The sequence below is a fragment of the Henckelia pumila genome, unplaced genomic scaffold, assembly GCF_033568475.1.
Source record: "Henckelia pumila isolate YLH828 unplaced genomic scaffold, ASM3356847v2 CTG_627:::fragment_1, whole genome shotgun sequence".
In the NCBI taxonomy this organism is placed as follows: Eukaryota; Viridiplantae; Streptophyta; class Magnoliopsida; order Lamiales; family Gesneriaceae; genus Henckelia; species Henckelia pumila.
The window spans coordinates 724273-744522 of NW_027331869.1; the positions used below are offsets into that span (position 1 = coordinate 724273).

At 37.0% G+C, this 20250-nt stretch overlaps 3 protein-coding genes across 11 annotated transcripts; 1 reads left to right on the plus strand and 2 right to left on the minus strand.

The window, feature by feature from the left end:
• The first annotated feature begins 402 nt into the window (after positions 1-402).
• Positions 403-4663, plus strand: LOC140873509 (uncharacterized). Of its 5 annotated transcripts, none has more exons than XM_073276667.1 (3): positions 403-527; positions 1669-2453; positions 2574-4663. In XM_073276667.1, exons 2-3 carry the CDS (start codon positions 1671-1673, stop codon positions 4416-4418), a joined length of 2628 nt encoding a protein of 875 aa, XP_073132768.1. In that variant the 5' UTR covers positions 403-527; positions 1669-1670; the 3' UTR covers positions 4419-4663. The 5 variants fall into 5 exon arrangements, with proteins under 5 accessions (XP_073132768.1, XP_073132766.1, XP_073132767.1 ...); XM_073276665.1 differs by having other exon boundaries at positions 407-527; positions 1649-2453; XM_073276666.1 differs by having other exon boundaries at positions 452-570; positions 1649-2453.
• Positions 4664-4710: 47 nt separating this feature from the next.
• On the minus strand, positions 4711-8842 carry LOC140873521 (mitochondrial thiamine diphosphate carrier 2-like). 5 transcript variants are annotated; one of them, XM_073276684.1, is made up of 8 exons: positions 8793-8842; positions 8339-8482; positions 7926-8042; positions 7533-7644; positions 6657-6784; positions 5791-5943; positions 5542-5682; positions 4711-5171 (listed from the first exon to the last, which is right to left on the minus strand). In XM_073276684.1, the coding sequence occupies exons 2-8, from the start codon at positions 8453-8455 to the stop codon at positions 4953-4955; spliced, it is 987 nt and encodes a 328-aa protein (XP_073132785.1). In that variant the 5' UTR covers positions 8456-8482; positions 8793-8842; the 3' UTR covers positions 4711-4952. The 5 variants fall into 5 exon arrangements, with proteins under 5 accessions (XP_073132785.1, XP_073132786.1, XP_073132787.1 ...); XM_073276685.1 differs by having other exon boundaries at positions 8339-8472; positions 8793-8818; XM_073276686.1 differs by lacking the exon at positions 8793-8842 and adding an exon at positions 8729-8741 and having other exon boundaries at positions 8339-8472.
• A 7311-nt stretch (positions 8843-16153) lies between these two features.
• Positions 16154-16621, minus strand: LOC140873546 (uncharacterized). The gene has a single exon (XM_073276711.1). It carries the CDS (start codon positions 16619-16621, stop codon positions 16154-16156), a length of 468 nt encoding a protein of 155 aa, XP_073132812.1.
• Between the last annotated feature and the right edge of the window lie 3629 nt (positions 16622-20250).

Sequence of the window (20250 nt, forward strand, 5' to 3'; positions counted from 1 at the left end):
TGAACACATAATGTTTTTTTTTTTGTTGTAATTTTCTCTTTTTTTTCTTTCTAAAATGTGCATAATTATTATACTAGAAAGAAAGATGGGTAAATATTAATTTCAAATCAAGTAAAATAAAGTATTAAAGTTATCGAATTCCCACGTAGAAGAAAAACAATTAAACTATTATTAAATCGGGTCAACCTATTGGTGTTTTTTTTTTTTAAAAAGAAAATTTCCATCCAAATTAATTTGATAAATGTATATAGCTTGTAATATATTTATACTGTATTAAAAAAACAATAATTAAATTTAATGTGACTACCAAAATAGATCCTGTATTTAATCTAAATAATAATGAAAAAAAAAAATTTGTACGCAGCAGCAATCTCTCTTTTCCACAAACCAACAAAGCAAAGGGAAATAAAAGAAAAGAAAAGAAAAGAAGAAAGAGTGGTGTATTTCCTCTCTTCTCTTCGATTCAAGTTCAACCCACCCCATGAAGTGTATAATTTTCTGAAAGAAGAAAAGAAAACCCAACCCAGGTTTTACTCTCTCCATTCCCTTCTTCTCGTATGTTTATACAAGGTTCGTATGCATATTGGATGAACAAACTGTTTGTATTTTTTGTATGACCACTTGTGTGATGTGTTTGTTGTTTTCGCATTCCATACCCATTTTCTTTCACGCGTGTCTTTCATGTTTGTCTTGCTTCATCTGTTTCTGCGCGTGTTTTGTGTGTTAAAGATGTTTTCTTGGCTCAAGAGACGACGGTGGTTGTGGGAATATCAGTGTTCAAGAAGTTTAATTTGGTGGGATCACATTGGTATTTCCAGTGAAGTTGGTGCCTTTATTCAGACTTGGGATTTTTTTGCATCGTTTTTTGTTTTGAATTTCTGCTTTGCTCGGTATTTGTCCGTGAAATTGCAACTTGCTAAAAATTCAAGGTTCTTGGCTTCGCTTTGTTCGATTGGGAATTGAGATTGACTTGGGTTTTCTTGGTTTGGGATCATTGAGTTTTTGGTGATAACGATGTTGTCTCTTATGTCATGAAAAATAGGTCTGACGTTTTTTTTCATCGATGTTTGCTTGCTGGCTGGCTTTTGAAAATTTTGTTCTCCAGAGGATCCGTTTTTCATGTGCTACGATTTCCAATAAAACGATTCACATTTTGTGTTGCACTTTATGCTGTTCTATTTTGTGGCAAATTTTAAATTTATCATCTGTTATTTGTTTCTAAATCTCAAATCATGGCAAAAATTCCATCTTGCATTTGAAATTGTTTGCCTCTTCACAGCATGCTAACAAGAAGCATCTGAAGTTACAAACTTGTTCCTCCGATTTCTTGCAGTACTGTGCATGTATTTTATTTCCCGTTTTTTTATAAAGGTTATTATAAACAATTGGAGCATCATGTTTATTTGCTTATTCTGCATGTCATCTCATATATAGTAGAAGTACAGCTCTTTTTTTTTTTTTTTTTTTTTTATTAAAAACCCAAGCAACATTATTCTGCCAGCTTACAAGTTTCTTTATCCCAATTATCCAAGGTCAATTTGTATCAATTGATGTTTTACTATTTCTGTTATTTTGCCAATGTTGATCTTACATTTCTATAACTTTCTATAGACTCATATGAAGCTACTATTTCTGTTATTTCTAATAGAAACTTGTCATTTCCACAAGAGATGGCATCAGTTCATGAAGATCAAAATATAGATTGTTCTGATAAGATGCACGCGGAGCAGTTACATCCATCAAATTCTGATGACTTCGGTGAGACAGAGACCTTACCTCGAATTTCATCTAATTCTGCTGACTCATGTGACGAATTTGGGGAGCCAGACATTCTTCCTCGAATTGGAGATCAATATCAAGTTCAAATTCCAGATCTAATTGGAGCTTCCAATTATCTCTCTCAAAATGCGTTGACTGGCTCGCCAGTTCCTTTAATATCCATGGATCAGGTGAAGAACGACGTCAAAATAGAGACTTATTCAGAACAGAAGAATGTTATTAAAAGTGACACTGATTCAAATTGTGACATCTTAAATATTGGTGTCAAGTCTTTATATCATCCGAAGAATCCTATAGGGAAGTCACATGATCCATCATCGATAGAGAAATTACGTCAGTGCGGTGATCAAGGGGATCTCGTGGCTCCTGGTTTATCAAGTGAATATTGGAGTGATGCTGAAAAGGCTGGCTTTCTTCTTGGTCTATACGCGTTTGAGAAGAATTTTGTTGAGGTGAGGCGGTTCGTTGAAACAAAAGAAATGGGTGTGATACTGTCATTTTATTATGGGGAATTTTATGGTACTGATGTCTACCGTAAATGGTCGGAAGGCCGAAAGACAAAAAGCAAGAAATGTGTATATGGCCGGAAGATATTTTCTGGATTGAGGCAACAGGAGCTGCTATCTCGTATACTTCCTGGTTTGTCTGAAGAATGTCAATGCGCCTTATTGGAGGTACCACTGAAATTTATTTTGGTGTAAACTCAACAATGACAGACTTCCATGCATAAAAGCATATATAACGGGAGGACCATTTTAAAATTCTACTAATGTTAGCATTTTATCCCATGACAGGTGTGTAAGAGATTTGGGGATGAAAAAATATCACTAGCCGAGTATGTTGCTTCTTTGAAGGCCAGGATTGGTATGGGTGCTCTTGTGGAAGCTGTTGGGATTGGTACAGGAAAACAAGATCTCACAAGAATGGCCATGGAACCTGCAAGGTCCAATCAAGCTGTCCAAATGCGGCCTGAGATACCGACTGGAAAAGCATGTTCCTCTCTTACAACCGATGAAATCATTAAATTCCTAAGTGGAGACTACAGATTGAGCAAAGCTCGGTCAAACGATTTGTTCTGGGAAGCAATTTGGCCACGTTTGTTGGCGAGAGGTTGGCACTCAGAGCAGCCTAAAGATCAGGTATATACAGTTGGTTCTAAGCATTGTTTGGTTTTCCTTGTACCTGGTGTCCAGAAATTCTCGAGAAGGAAACTTGTGAAAGGAGATCACTATTTTGACTCGGTGACTGATGTTTTAAGTAAAGTTGCTAAAGAGCCAGAGTTAATTGAGCTCCACACTGAAGAAGATGGCACTAACAAGAACCAAGAAGAATATAAATGCACTAGTGAAAGGGAGGTGGAAGAAGATGATAGTGATCAGTCTTCAAGACAGCGACATTTTTATCTCCAACCTCGGACTCCTATTCGTAATTCTGGTGCGATCAAGTTTACTGTTGTAGATACAAGCCTCCCTGATGGCAAAGTAAGAGAAATAAGAAGCCTCCCGACTGAAATTTCTAATATTTTGACGTATGGGAAACGAACAACTGTTATGGATGAGGATTCCTCTGATGAGAGTGCATATGAATCTGAAACTATCAGCAGTGTTTTACATAATGCATCTGTGATGGATAAGGTTGGTGTCCGACAAAATAAATCCGGTGCTGAAATGCCGCCTGGCAAGAAAGACCATGTAGATGATACAATGCATCAAGATTCTCATGACGTTTCTAGCGATATATCTCTCATTAGCCTGAAGAGAAAGAAGAATTTACGTGAGAATAAGGAATCAAGAAAGGTAATAGCACCCGTGTTGGGCCGGAAGCTGAAGAAAGGAAATAAGCCGTATACGGCTCCCACCACAAAACAGTGTAGGAAATTAATTTCTGGTAGTCGTGAGGAAACTAGAGACCATATGAGACGTACTTTGGCATCTACCAGATTGGATAATGAAATTTCGAGTTGCTGCTCAGGGATTCACGACTCTACTGAGAATTTTTCTTCTGAGACGGGACCATGTCAGAATAAGTTGGCATCCACCGCTTCACCGAATGATAGTGCCACTGAGAATGTAGAATGTAATCCTCATACTACCTCTATTCGCTCGACAGAATTTGCTCTAGTGAACCCGCATTCTCAGACGCTGATCGACCTTAACTTGCCTCAAGTTTTCCCGGACTTAGAGAATGGTGTCTTCACTACTGAGTCTAGTAAAGAGCAAGATAGCTGTATACACAAGACAGATGACCAACCTTTACCAAAGGTGTCCCCTATCCAGGCCACATCTGAGCAGCAGTCAACTATGAATTCTCTGAGACATGGCACTAGGAACCGACCTCCAACAACTAAAGCTCTGGAAGCTCGAGCCAATGGATATTTGACTGTTAATCGAAGGCGGAAAAGTAAGGACACCGGTTGGCAAGAAGATCCATCGTCAAGACCTTTGCAGCGTACCCGTGTTGTGGCAGGTCGTGATGAGCCGTCTGCCTGTGGTTTTGGCAATACGCAGAGTGAAAAGGCTGAGAATGGTGTATTTGATAGTGGAAATTGTAACATGTTTGGCGAACTTCAAGCACTGCCTGTGGCGAATGAGGAGTTGGTTGAGGACAAGTTGGTTCGGAACTCAAGCCACGAGAACTGAAATTTATGCTGATGATTGTTCCTGAAGTAGTCATATGCTAGGGAGGGAGTTCTTGGGACATTGAGCAGATGATGTTCTAATTGGAGATGATGCTTTGCATAATTGCATTGCTTGTGCTGTCAAATGTCAGAAAATCCATGTTGAAAAGCTTCTTATTTTATTTCATTTTCCTTCAAAGTGTAATGTTTACATGAATTTTGTCTATACCTCCACATTCTATATTCCTTGTTTCTATTGTTAGTTTTTTTTTCCTCAAGTCTAATGATTATAGTATTATTTGCAAATGGCAATATAGAATCAGAAGTCGAGTTTTGCACTAAACAGTAACATGTATGTAATGCTTCTTAGATACAGAACGTGAAAACTGAAAACCAGTGAACATTTCCCGAGTCAAATCCTATATAAAGCCCATCCCCATTTCTTTAAGGGGGATGACGAGTCTAGAAGCGAGGGGAAAAAATGGAAAACGAGAGTACATTAAATGAATCGAATGAAGGGCTAAAGAAAGGGCCCAAAAAGATAAAACTGATAAATTCAAATCAAAAGGGACTGCAGCCAGTCCGATGAAAATTCATAAGCAACAAAAGTTACGGCGGTAGCAGGTGCTGCTTTGACAACAGATGGGGTGATGCCCTTATATAGACCGGCCCAACCCTCGGCATGCAAAATTTGCTTGAGAGCATGATACATATTTCTGTAAGCATGATGCTGTACTCCAGCTCCGTATCTTGGATCCCTTTGCAGTCCTTCTATCTGCAAGTGAATTACTCGTGAAGATGAGGTAGAATGGAAGAAATGAGATCAATAATCTATGGATGATATTACATAATACATATATCCACTGTAAAGGTTGATATAACACAGAAGCCAGAAGTCAAAGTTGTGTAAAACCAAGTATGGGGACTCCGGCATTCGTGGTTGGAGAGAATCTTAAATCCTGATAATTGTCCCTAATCATCTTGACTCATTCCTCTTTGGGCCTATGTCTATCACATTAATGTTTTCCTCAGTTAGATTAGCCTCGTTCTACCTTAAGAGGTTGTGATATGCCTTAAACTTCTACTGCTCAACATTTTTTCTGGAAAAAAACAAAGCAACAGCTAAATAAGGCAAGGCGATTCACCTGAAATCTTTTCTTCACAACATCAAGGGGATGGCACACAGTTTTAGCGCATGTTCCAGAAGCCAAGCCACAAACAAAAAGCTGGAAGCCAGTGAGGGAATTATCAGCTTGTCGAGTATAAGATCGGTAGTGGTTCCAAGCCTAGAGGATGGAAAGAAGCCAATCAAGCCTAATTCACATCTAGTTTTTAATATTTAACGAAAAAACTATCATCATTCACTACAAAGACGAGTAAAGAGGATAGTGCACCATTGTCCACCGTTTGAATGTATCATAGGTTCCGAAATGCAAACCAGCATAAGGAACTATCTCAATCAGTGTAGGTGTCAATCCAGCATACAAACCTCGAATGCCCCGAGTTTCAAGTATGCCAACAAATGCAGCCCGCATGTTAGGGTAAACCTAATAACGCAAAACACTTTAATTATATACAAGCGATCATACACACACTTCATCACTTCATGTGTGAAAATATCGATTTTTTTTTGTTTTTACCAAATATAGACAATTGTAAAAATGTATAGAGAAAAACAAATCCCATTAAGTTTAAAAATAATACGGTTAAATACCAAAAATAAATTATAATATATATGAAACTATCCCATTTTACACTCGTTATTTTAATTGAGTTTTTGGACTCCACCTTTCTACTCTTTTATTCTAAGAGGTTTTTTTTTTCTATTTTTATTTTTTAAATCAAATATATATTTAAAGTCCCAAAACTAGCTTTTAGGATATGGTTTATCTTGAATCTAAATAAAGATACACAATGAGATTTTTCCAAGATTAATTTTCATATCATTTCCATCTAAGTTGAAAGCAAAACTAGTTTGGAAATACATATTTGGAGGCTTGAATGAGATTCGTAGGGCCATCCTCTTAATATATGGTCAACGAAGATAGAAACATGAAAAGAATTCATTTTACAAACATCACACCTGCATCATGGAAAATGAAGAATGAAACCCGTAACTACGTGAACTCCAAGCCGACAATATTTATAGATAAAACACCCAGTGTTGAGTGTTTTGAACAAGAACCTCAGAACTTGTGCAAAAATATGATCTTTTTAACTCAAAATAGTAAAATACTTACGCATGAGTAAAGTTCCATACCTTTGGCTCTCCCTGTGAAGCTAGAATGGTTCTTAGAAGATCAAAGGGATAGGAACCTAAAGTAGCAGCACAGCCTGCGAATCCCCCACTAACAAATGAAAGGTATGGGCTTATATTAATGTGATCTTCTGCATAAAGGAAATAATAAGGAGACATACTGTTAGAAACTTCACTGGAAAAATAATTCCATTCACCTCAACAAAAAACTCTCCCTCTATGAGCACATATACTCTATTTGATGTCTTTCGTGGCTTTTCCCCCCCAAAAGTCAACAGTGTCGATTTGGAAGGTTTGACAGGAAGCCTACTTATAATAATGCCAAATTAGCTATAAGATCTACTGGCTAGTTACAGTATCTGCAGATGTAGGAAACATGAATACCAACACCATGAAGTAAACAAATCAAGTTTTATCGTTTAGTTTTGAAGGAAAACTCCAATAAATGTTTCATGTTTATGAGAGGAGTTGAATTTTTACATTTATTTCATTCATTTACATTTATAATCAATCATATAATATCTATATATTACCTGGTTAAAATGGAAATCTAACGTAATTAGTTTCAATTTTTTTCCCATTATCCTTTTATTTGGTAGATCAAGATGAAACAGCAGCATCCATGCATGCATTTTTTTTATAAAAAAAAGGATTTCGTAGCAAGTTTACATGGATGATGGATAGAGACAAGCTTTCTTTATGATCGTTGGGCATTCAAAAATTGTATCCAAACGAAACAATGAACCAACCTAAGCAACAACAGAAACTTCAACCTTATAAATGGAGAGAAAGAGGAAAACAAAATTTAGTAGACACTGTAGTTAGACAATTGACATATCAATTGTAAAGAATAGCAGAAGCAAAGACAATACTACGCACCTGACTTGGGAGAACCAGAAACTAAAGTCTTCACTTTGTGCAAAACTGCAAATTGAATAGCTGTATATGGCATGACCATCAGTAGGGCTGGAACATTTCCCCTCCAAAACCCCTGTCACGGAAATTTTGAGAACGAGGCAAGTTTGATAAAACTATCATGCCAAAGAACCATGGGAGCTGGTGGGAAACATAAAACATAGCACATATTTTATACATGGAAAATCAATTTACTCATATATGATATACCATTTAAACCAGTATATGAACTAATCATAATATTACCTAACCTTATTTAGATGCTTCAATTGCAGTGATCCAAATGGATGAATTCATACAATGTAACCTAAAAATTATTCCAAAACTAAATATATCTTAGTTCATGAGTAACAATACCCGTAAACCTTCCTCCCTAAATATGTCCTTGGTTGCTTGCAGCATCCCAGTATATTTTGATGGACCATTTACTGTTCGGCGAAGTAAAGCCCACTGTGAAGTGGGTTCCAGCTGAACCTGCATATATAAATCTCATCGAATAATTTCACTATTCTTCATGTACAGGCATGAGAACATTCAAATATATACGTTTACATGTGTCAAAAAGATTAAAAGAGTTTAATAATTAGATAACTCAACAAGAACCCCTTTACTGAAAGTCTGAAACACTCGTTGACAACACAATTAATCAGCAAAACAACAGGATAACACAAACAATACAGCTATTTGACCAAGTTTATTAAACCACATATTTTTGTGTCACTCTAAATTCCTGTAAAGTTCAAAGTGACACTTGAAGTAAAAAACTCTACCTGAAATCTGATTTTAATGACATCGAGGGGAGACGTGACAGTTCTTGATACAGCACCTGATATTGCACCTGCGGTGGCATGAATCAAAGACCCTTTCAGCTTCCCCCGATCTTCCATTCACCGCCTTCAATACACTACAAAAACCTAGAAAAAATCTCAGTTTTTCATGAAACAGCCCCCCGCTCTCATGTAATTCACATTGGTTCCCAAATCGCCACCCAGAAGCCAAAACAGAACAGTCCCACATACCAGGAAAGACAAAAATTTCCTACACCAAGCCCCAACAAAAGAAAATTACACTAAAAAATTAAAAAAAGGCGCGAATTTTAGGCCAGAATGATGAAAAATGTTGAATGAATGCACCAAAGTTAAGCATTTGCAGGCCTTTACCGTTGAACCAAAAAAGTAATATTTTTCTCCTATTAGAATTTGGAAAAAAGAATAAGAAAAACACCTGCGCGAACGAGGGAAGAAAGAGAGGAGCCACCATTGAGAGAACCAGAAAACGTTTTATATGTTCGTCAAAGAAAATGTTATTATTATTATTATTATTATTATTATTATTATTATATTTTCTGCTAGTTTTCTTTCTACCTTTGGCCTTTCATGGATAATTCTTAAATATATTTTTATAGTTTTATCATCGAGCCAATTATATTTCTTTGTTTTTCGTATCCTAAAAATATCCCTTATTAATTAAAAAGTGTCTCGAACATATCCTTTAAACTCAATATTATCTATTCTGCCCTTTATTTTCCAATTTATTAATAATAAGTTTTAGCCCATCATGCTTCCGTAAGTAAATTAAAGCAAATTACCTCTTTGACCACACTGTTGTCGGGTTATGTCCACCTGATTTTACAGGTTGCTCCTCACAACCGAACCACGCGATCACAATCGATAGTTCCTGACACAGACTCTTTCAGCAGCAGCTAGCACAACCTTATTTCGTTTTCTACCTTAAGGCGTATAGTAAAAGCTTAATTTTTAAATGAAAATAACATGATAGGGAAGAGCTTAGGAAATTTATTCAGACAACATATTATTACATAAATCAACATCCTTTGAAGAGGAGGAGATAACTAGTTTAGCTACTCATCGCAGTCTTGTTCTTGAAATACATAAAATTACATAAACTTAATACAAACATAGAAAGAAAAAAATTACAATGATTTTATTTGTAAGAAAACTGAAGGAAATGATCGATGCCTTCAGCTTCCTCAAATGCCTGTATTTATAGCTGAAGTTCCACTCGTTTCACCGAAAAACTTCAGGAAATCTTACAGCTGTCTTGAATTCTTTATGACATTATTGATGACATCTTTTGCTAGTGGGAGAGTCACATGTCCGATGACATCTTTTACTAGTGGAGGAGTCACATGCTTGACTTTTTCTTTTGGATTTATTCTCCTCACATGCCTTCTTTATTGTTGTCGGGGAATATTTTGCTTTTGCAGTGGGCCCCTGGGAAAACGCGTTTTTGGTGGTCCCTGTCCACCTTTGCTTGTTTAGGAAAAATCTTTTCGATCCATTCGAGGTTTGAAGGTTATTTCGAATTCTAGCTCCTTCTGGTTTGGACATTCTGGTCAGATATTCTCTGACCATCTTCCGATATGAGCCATGTTACAAAATTTTCGGCGAGTTTCTTTACTCCCCGCCAGCTTGTTGTTCCACAAAAAGTTCCTCTTTTTTTCGAAGAGTTCTTCCGCAAAAGCTGTAGTTTTTTCTGTCATTGTGTTTAACAGGAATGATCATGTAACACCCTCAACCGATGAAAATGTTACAAACTAACATGACGTTAAAACTAGTTCGGAAAAGAAAATTTTTGAAATATGTATGCATACATCAAACTTTACTTAAAATATTTCAGAATAGTTTACAAACCAAATCATGGCAATTTGAAACATAAAGCGTATTTTCTTCAATCAACATAACAACATTTAGTTCATTAACTTGACACAATCACACTCAACACATAACACACTCATGCATCGCCCGCCGGTCCGACTCCTTGCTCTTCTTCATGCCCGACATTGAACTCGTCGACATATGCATAAATGTCATCCTCATTACCTGCACCATTCAAGTATAGTGAGTCTAAAGACTCAGCAAGAGTATGCAGTAAAAATCATGAGATTTCAATTATCATTTAAACGTAACATGACATAACATAAACTTATCATTTGGTGACGAATTATGCGAAATTGTGGCAACCGTCATAATGAGCACATTCATCTTTTCTTGTTGATCAACAACCATATGGCATTACTCCTCGTAACATTCGTTCATTCATTTTCGGAGGCCCCTCCGGAGCTCATCCTGGAGGACCTAACCCGTACATTGAGCCGTATTTGGGAGGGCCCCTCTGGAGCCCAAACCGGAGTACCGTTCCCATATTGCCACCACAAAGACACATAAGACATCAAAATATTTTCATGCATCAACATATCATTCATTTTTCATATCATATCATTATCATTTCATCATAACATTCCATCTTTGTATGACAAGTATGCCATAAAACATTCATCATAACATCATGCATGATTCCTTTCATAAACTTTTATGTCGTGATCTTAAAAACTTACTTGGTAACTTCATGCATATCATACATGATTAAAAACCATACTTGCATATTGAATATAGATTTCATGAATGAACATAAACATGTACATGCATCACATAACGTAATCGGTCCACGTAAGTCGTTCTTTTCGTTCTTGATGTAAAACTTGAAACTGTTTGCATAGGAACTCTTAAACATACTTAAAACACCTTAATACATCATAATCATGCATTTATAACTTAAAAACATGCATGGAAATATTTTTAGGACATAACCATCCTCGCTCGAGCGGCACTAACTCTCGCTCGAGCGAGACCTGTTCTGGAGAAGCATGTTGTATGCGCTGAAACTATATTTTTCGTTCGGATTTTGGAAAAGTGGTAAACATGTTGTAGCCCTTGATATTGGATTTCTAATGCCAAAAACCTCACCTCAATTGGATTTCTCAGTAAAAATTTATGCTTATTCTCCCGAGATATGTCACTGCCGGAAATTCAAACCACTCGACACACTTCGGGGCAATTTTGGCCAATCTTCCAAAATGATTTTGACAAAACTCAAAACATGAAAGTTGTAGATAAATAAGCTATCTTTCAAATACAATTGGCTTCATCTCATTTGGATTAATACAATAGACTTAATCCACAAAATTTCAACGAGTGTCTCTAATCCAAGACAACCTAGCACATGCAACGTTTCAAAGATTTAACTCAAACTAACTCAACACTTCAAAATTCAACACACACCTTAAAAATCAGTCCTTTTCCAACTCTAAACCATAAGAATCTATCAACACACATTATTTATCAAGAATTTCACAAGAACGACTTACATATCACGATATCATAAACATCATGCTTTTATGTTTCTCAAATCTTTAAAATCATGCATAAAACTCATCAACACACATCATTTATTATCAAAAATAGATATATCTTGAATGATGGTTAAAAAATTCTTTAAAAACTTGCCTTGATTTGGAGGTTGAGATGATCCGGAACTTCGGAGACAAGCTAAACCTTGAACAAACTGGAAACTAGCACCAAGATCTCACTTGGATCTTGAAGAATTTGATGAAGAAGATGATAAATGGTGAGGGGATGTCAAAAACGTGTAGAGGAAAGAAGAATGACTGAATGATTGGATGGTAAGAGTCAAGGGAAGCATTAAACATGTAGGAAAATTATTAAGGGTAGCTTTCAAACTTTAGTACATATCGTGTGTCAACTATATAAAAATGCAGTCAATCGCACGTCTTGACTCGTCCAATAAAATAATATCCCTCAACTCATACATAAAAAACATATCAATATTATACTTAAAACTTTCGTAAAAATAGGCTCTATCATCTCGTTCGTAGGTTAGCCTCGTCCCGTGAGTCCAGAATCAAACTCAACCTGAAACCATTAACTTAATCTAAAGCGTTAAACATAAAATAATTATATCATGAAACCATAATCATTAAATCATAACTTAAACAATTTAGGTCATAAAATCAAAAATATTTATTTTAAAATCATCGTAAGCGAGTTTAGTGGATTTGGACCTTACAACTCTACCCTCCTTAAAAGAATTTCGTCCTCGAAATTCGACTCACCAAATAATTCTGGGTAACGAATACGCATATCTTGTTCGGTCTCCCAAGTAGCCTTTTCCACTAACTGATTGCGCCATAAGACCTTTACCATCTTGATCTCTTTGTTTCTCAGCTTCCGCACTTGTGTATCCAAAATTTGGATAGGGATTTCTTCATAAGACAAGTCTGGTGTCCATAGAACTGGTTCATGGCGAATGACGTGGGAAGGATTTGAGATATACTTTCTCAACATCGAGACATGGAATACGTTGTGTACACCTTCCAAGTTTTGAGGCAATGCTACTCGGTAAGCTCTTGTTCCAACCTTGTCTAGGATCTCAAAAGGTCCTATATATCTTGGGCTCAACTTTCCTTTTTTCCCAAATCTTAAAACTCCTTTCCAAGGTGATACCTTAAAAAACACGTGATCACATACTTGAAACTCCAACTCTCTACGCCTCTGATCGACATAGCTTTTCTGTCGACTTTGAGCTGTCAACATTCTGTCCTTGACTCTTGCTATCATATCGACTATCTATTGCACTATTTCTGGCCCTAATACAGCTCTTTCTCCCACTTCATCCCAATGCAATGGAGTCCTACACTTTCTACCATACAAAGCCTCATAAGGAGCCATTCCAATAGTAGCTTGATAACTATTGTTATATGTGAACTCCACTAAAGGCAATTTCGATTCCCAATTATTTCTAAAGTCAATCATGCAAGCCCTGAGTAAATCCTCCAATATCTGAATCACTCGCTCAGATTGTCCATCTGTCTGCGGATGAAAAGTTATACTAAAAGCTAGCTTTGTTCCCAATCCATGATGTAAACTCTTCCAAAAGTTTGAAGTGAACCTAGGATCCCTATCAGTGACTATCCTTGCTGGAACTCCATGCAATCTAACTACCTCTTGAATATACAACTCTGCATATTGATTCATCGAGAAGTTGTTTCTAACTGGTAAGAAGTGAGCTGACTTTGTCAACCTGTCATCTATTATCCATATTGAATTCATTCTTCGTTGTGTAATTGGCAGTCCAATCACAAAGTCCATGGTGACATCTTCCCATTTCCAAGTGGGAATGTGTAATGGTTTCAGAAGTCCTGCTGGCCTTTGATGTTCAACTTTCACCTGTTGACATGTCAAACATTCGCTAACAAACTTAACGATGTCTTTCTTCATACCTGACCACCAATATAGAATCTGTAAATCCTTGAACATCTTTGTACTCCCTAGATGAATAGAATATTGCACAGTGTGAGCCTCAGTCATCACATCTTCCCTCAGTGAATCTACTGCTGGTACCCACATTCGCCCTTTGTGATGCACGATCCTATCCTTCACTGTATACAATGCACCCCCTTTAGCTTTATCTTTAAGTTTCCAAGTTAATAATTTCTGGTCTGAAGCCTAACCTGTTCGAATCTTATCGAGAAAACTTGGAACCATTGTTAAGGTTGATAAGGCACAAACTTCCATCGGCTCAACTACTTCCAATCTGAGTCGTTCAAAATCTACAATCAACTCTTTTTGAGTTGTCATTCTATTCAAAGTTGCAGATTTACGACTCAAAGCATCTGCTACTACATTAGCTTTACCCGGGTGGTAGCTAATGTCACAGTCATACTTTCACCAATTGTGAAAAAGTACTTCAAACTCTTTTGATCAGTGAAAATATGACACTTCTCACCATAAAGGTAATGTCTCCACAGTTTGAACGCGAAGACAACTGCTGCCAATTCGAGGTCATGGGTAGGGTAATTCTTTTCATGAATCTTCAACTGTCGTGAAGCATATGCTATCACCTTTCCATATTGCATCAAGACAACCCCTAATCCACTCTTGGAAGCATCTGTATAAATTACGAATCGACCTGTGCCTTCTGGTATGGCTAGTATTGGTGCTGTCATCAACTTTTCTTCAACACTAAAAAGCTTTTCTCACACTGATTAGACCATTCAAACTTCACAGTTTTGCGAGTTAATGACTTTAGTGGCAGCGCTATCTTGGATAAATCCTGAATGAATGTCCTATAGTAACCCGCTAATCCCAAGAAACTCCGTATCTCTGTAGCATTCTTTGGAGTAACTCAATTTTTAATTGCTTCTATCTTTGATGGATCAACCTCTATTCCCTTAGCCGAAACTAGGTGACCCAAAAATGCAATCTGTTCCAGCCAAAATTCACACTTACTGAACTTAGCAAACAATTTTTTTTCTTTCAGAATCTGCAAGACTGTAGTTAGATGCTGACGATGCTCATCGAAACTACGAGAGTAAATCAGTATGTCATCTATGAATACTATGACAAACTGATCCAAAAAAGGCTGGAACACTCTGTTCATAAGATCCATGAATACTGCCGGTGTATTGGTAACTCCAAACGGCATGACTAAGAACTTGTAGTGGCCATAATGAGCCCTGAAAGCCGTTTTAAAAATATCTTCATCTTTTACCTTCAATTGGTGATAACCTGATCTCAAATCGATCTTGGAGAACACTACTGTCCCTTGTAACTGATCAAACAAATCATATATCCTTGGCAGTGGTTATTTGTTCTTCACTATTACTCGATTCAGCTCTCTATAATCGATGCACAGTCTCATAGACCCATCTTTATTATTGACAAACAATACCGGTGCACCCCAAGGCGATACACTCGGTCTAATAAAGCCTTTATTGAGTAGCTCTTGTAGTTGCTCCTTCAATTCCTTTATTTCAGGCGGTGCTAACCTATATGGTGCTTTGGAAACTGGTTGGGTTCTAGGCATTAATTCAATTCCAAATTCTACCTCCCTAGCTGGAGGTAATCCTACAATATCATCAGGAAATACTTCTGGGAAATCTCTCACTAATTCGACGTCTTCAAGTTTCGGTCGAGGTAATTCTTGGTCGCAAGTGACACTTGCAAGGAAACCTGCACATTCTTTATTCAACAGTTTCCATGCTTACCCACTGGAATTAAAAGAGATGAATTATGTTTCGGTGTGACATGGAATAGAAACGGTTCTCCATCCTTAGTTTTCAAGGAAACCGTTCTTCGTTTACAGTCTATAGTAGCCTCGTATCGAGACAACCAATCCATCCCAAATATCACGTCAAAGTCAGACATATTCAGGATAATAAGATCGACAAGTAACTCATGACTCTGCATTTGTACACTGCATCTTCTGATAATCAAATCACTACTCAATTCTTTCCCTGAAGGTAAGGATATACTAAATCCTGATATTGACTTATCCGGTACTAAACCCGATTTATTAACAAATTCAACAGATATGAATGAATGTGTAGCTCCAGTATCAATTAAGACATGAGCAGGATTACTGGAAACATTAATCATACCTGTAACTATAGCTGTATTTGGATCCACTTGATCATGTGCCATTGCAAAAACTTGTCCTCTTACCGGTTCTTTGGATTGAGGGCAATATTTTCGATAGTGCCCTGGCTTTTTGCAAAGGAAACATACTCCAGTCCCTGCCATGCATTGACCTGAGTGAAGTTTTCCACATTTTTGACAAGCTGTTGGTGCACTTGCCGGTTTTGGTGCTGGTAGAGCCAATTGTCTCTGCCCCTGAGGTCGAGGCTGTTGTTGTTGGTACGGTCGGTGTTGTGGTGGGGCTTGGTACGGTCTCTTTTTGCTAGAAATTCCTTGCTGGTCCCGACTCTAATAACTAGATCTCTTTGCCTGTGACTCTCTGATAATGTCGTTTCTGTCCTTTTCGGACAGCATGGTCTGATCCACCTCATCTTTGTAATTTTTCGCTCCACTTAGTCTAACATCCTTTCTGATTAAGGCATTCAATCCTTCTGTAAAGTGTTTCAACTCTTCAGCAGGATCACCATAAATCATCGGTACAAAGTATCTTTCCCTTTCAAACTTCTTCACATACTCCGCAATCGACATGTTTCCTTGACGGATCTCCAAAAACTCTCTGGCCAACCGGGTTCGGGTGCTCACTGTGAAATATTTGCCGTAGAACACATCCTTGAATCCATTCCAAGTAAGGGTGGTTAGGTTCAACGCTGCTTTGGCTCCATTCCACCAAACACGAGCGTCATCGCGGAACATATAGGTAGCACATCTCAATCTATCCGCATCCGTGTTCTGCATGAATTCAAAAGCAGTCTCCATAGCTTGGAACCATTGTTCCGCTATCAAAGGATCAGTATCTCCTTTGAACTCGGGTGGTCCCAACTCTAAGAACCTTTTGTAGATAGGGTTCTGATTAGCTGAAGGATGGTTATTTCCAGCATTAGATGTCTGGGATTGAAGCAACTGTTGTATTTGAGCTCATTGAGCACGGCTTTGCTCTTGAAGCAGAGTAGTTAATCCCGTTAAAAACTGATTGTTTTGATTGTTCTCACTATCTGGCCCGCAATCACTATGGTTGTTGTTTGCGGAATCGGCGTTGGTGTTGGTGTTGTTTCCCCTACGTGATGCCATAGTCCTAAAGTCCAATATTATCCACACCGCTCAGTCATGATTCAAAACGTAAATATACTTTAACATATAACATGCATACATAGATCTCATCGCATTGTCATACACATAATCACATAAGACACATAACTTACAGACATGAAGATGAAGCGTTGGAGTCGTGGCGAGTATGCATGAGTGTTTCAAGAAAACCCAAAGTGAACTGCTCTGATACCAAACTGTAACACCCTCAACCGATGAAGATGTTACAAACTAACATGACGTTAAAACTAGTTCGGAAATTTTTTTTTTGAAAGATGTATGCATACATCAAACCTTACTTAAAATATTTCAGAATAGTTTACAAACCAAATCATGACAATTTGAAACATATAGCGTATTTTCTTCAATCAACATAACAACATTTAGCTCATTAACTTGACACAAACATACTCAACACATAACACACTCATGCATCGCCCGCCGGTCCGACTCCTTGCTCTTCTTCATGCTCGGCATTGAACTCGTCAACATATGCATAAATGTCATCCTCATTACCTGCACCATTCAAGTATAGTGAGTCTAAAGACTCAGCAAGAGTATGCAGTAAAAATCATGAGATTTCAATTATCATTTAAACGTAACATGACATAACATAAACTTATCATTTGGTGACGAATTATGCGAAATTGTGGCAACCGTCATAATGGACACATTCATCTTTTCTTGTTGATCAACAATCATATGGCATTACGCCTCATAACATTCGTTCATTCATTTTCGAAGGCCCCTCCGGAGCTCATCCTGGAGTACCTAACCCGTACATTGAGCCGTATTTGGAAGGGCCCCTCCGGAGCCCAAACCGGAGTACCGTTCCCGTATTGCCACCACAAAGACACATAAGACATCAAAATATTTTCATGCATCAACATATCATTCATTTTTCATATCATATCATTATCATTTCATCATAACATTCCATCTTTGTATGACAAGTATGCCATAAAAAATTCATCATAACATCATGATTCCTTTCATAAACTTTTATGTTGTGATCTTAAAAACTTACTTGATAACTTCATGCATATCATACATGATTAAAAATCATACTTTCATATTGAATATAACTTTCATGAATGAACATAAACATGTACATGCATCACATAACGTAATTGGTCCACGTAAGTCGTTCTTTTTGTTCTTGACGTAAAACTTGAAACTTTTTTTTATAGGAACTCTTAAACATACTTAAAACACCTTAATACATCATAATCATGCATTTAGAACTTAAAAACATGCATGGAAATATTTTTAGGATAGAACCATCATCGCTCGACCGGCACTAACTCTCACTCGAGCGAGTCCTATTCTAGAGAAGCATGTTGTATGCGCTGAAACTATATTTTTCATTCGGAATTTGGAAAAGTGGTAAACATAAAGTTGTAGCCCTTGATCTTGGATTTCTAATTCCGAACACCTCACCTCAATTGGGTTTCTCAGTAAAGAGTTATGCTCCTTCTCTCAAGATGTGTCACTGCCGGAAATTCAAACCACTCGATACACTTCGGGGCAATTTTGGCCAATATTTCAAAATTATTTTGACAAAACTCAAAACATGAAAGTTGTAGATAAATAAGCTATATTTCAAATAAAATTTTTCTCATCTCATTTTTATTAATACAATAGACGTAATCCACAAAATTGCAACAAGTGTCTCTAATCCAAGACAACCTAGCACATGCAACATTTCAAAGATTTAACTCAAACTAACTCAACACTTCAAAATTCAACACACACCTTAAAAATCAGTCCTTTTTCAAATCTAAACCATAAGAATCTATCAACACACATTAGAACGACTTATATAACACGATATCATAAACATCATGCTTTTATGTTTCTCAAATCTTTAAAATCATGCATAAAACTCATCAACACACATCATTTCTTATCAAAAATAGATATATCTTGAATGGTGGTTTAAAAATTCTTTAAAAACTTACCTTGATTTGGAGGTTGAGATGATCCGGAACTTCGGAGACAAGCTAAACCTTGAACAAACTGGAAACTAGCACCAAGATCTCACTTGGATCTTGAAGAATTTGATGAAGAAGAAGATAAATGGTGAGGGGATGTCAAAAACATGTAGAGGAAAGAAGAACGGCTGAATGATTGGATGGTAAGAGTCAAGGGAAGCATTAAACATGTAGGGAAATTTGTTGTTAAGGGTAGCTTTCAAACTTTACTACATATCGTGTGTCAAATATATAAAAATGCAGTCAATCACACGTCTTGACTCATCCAATAAAATAATATCCCTCAACTCATACATCAAAAACATATCAATATTATACTTAAAAATTTCGTAAAATAGGCTCTATCATCTCGTTCGTAGGTTAGCCTCGTCCCGTGAGTCCAGAATCAAACTCGACCTGAAACCATTAACTTAATCTAAAGCGTTAAACATAAAATAATTATATCATGAAACCATAATCATTAAATCATAACTTAAACAATTTAGGTCATAAAATCAAAAAGATTTATTTTAAAATCATCGTAAGAGAGTTTAGTGGATTTGGACCTTACAGATCCGTTCACAGAATTCTGATAAAATTTGAACGGAAACTTGACCTTGTCCATCTCGGTGAGACAAACCCAAATACCCCATGCTCTTCTGGTTGAGATTTCATTTTCTCCAAAAGTGGACACCAATGGTATTTCTTCAGATATAGGATCCTTGATAAATTTTTTATTATTCATGTGAGGTCTCCTTAGCTTGATGAAATGAAAGGGCTCGTGTGATCCTTTACCTGTTGGTTCTGGAGTTGCACTAAATAAGTATAACTCGAGCACATCTCCTCTGGACAAATGATCATTATTTGCCCATGTTTCTTGGACTGCTTCCTGAATCCATTTTGGTAGCTGTGATATTTCTTGGAAGCTTGGTGAAGTTGTATAAATTGAGCCTAACCCCAAATTCATACCATAGCTTTATATCCTTAGGATTGAAATTGCTTTTTTAGCCAAACTCTTAGATATATTCCTGCAACATCAACCCTGTAAGTGATCGGGTTGATTTCGCTTCTTGTACTTAATTTCTCCCATCTTTGTTGATAACTTAAAATGGAGAAATGACAGCTGGATTAGTATCAATCTTAGATTTTCCCTTGTCTGTGTTGGACCTAAGATTGATCTCTTCCTCTTTTACCCCAGAGGCGGAGGGTTGACTTGATGAGTTATCCTCATCAATTGTTGTTTTATCTAGATCATGAAAAGCTGATGATAGATTAACGTTTGTTTCTTGAGTATTAGAATCCTCAACTTATTGTTTTACAACCGGT

Excerpts from the sequence above, each read along its gene's own strand:
- LOC140873509 (XM_073276663.1), top strand. Across the intron at positions 2,454-2,573 it reads GTCAATGCGCCTTATTGGAG|GTGTGTAAGAGATTTGGGGA; the intron begins GTACCACTGAAA and ends ATCCCATGACAG.
- LOC140873521 (XM_073276684.1), bottom strand. The coding sequence starts at position 8,455 with ATGGAAGATCGGGGGAAGCTGAAAGGGTCTTTGATTCATGCCACCGCA. Across the intron at positions 8,043-8,338 it reads TCATTAAAATCAGATTTCAG|GTTCAGCTGGAACCCACTTC; the intron begins GTAGAGTTTTTT and ends TTATATATGCAG. Across the intron at positions 5,944-6,656 it reads CTTCACAGGGAGAGCCAAAG|GTTTACCCTAACATGCGGGC; the intron begins GTATGGAACTTT and ends TTGCGTTATTAG.
- LOC140873546 (XM_073276711.1), bottom strand. The coding sequence starts at position 16,621 with ATGGAGACTGCTTTTGAATTCATGCAGAACACGGATGCGGATAGATTG.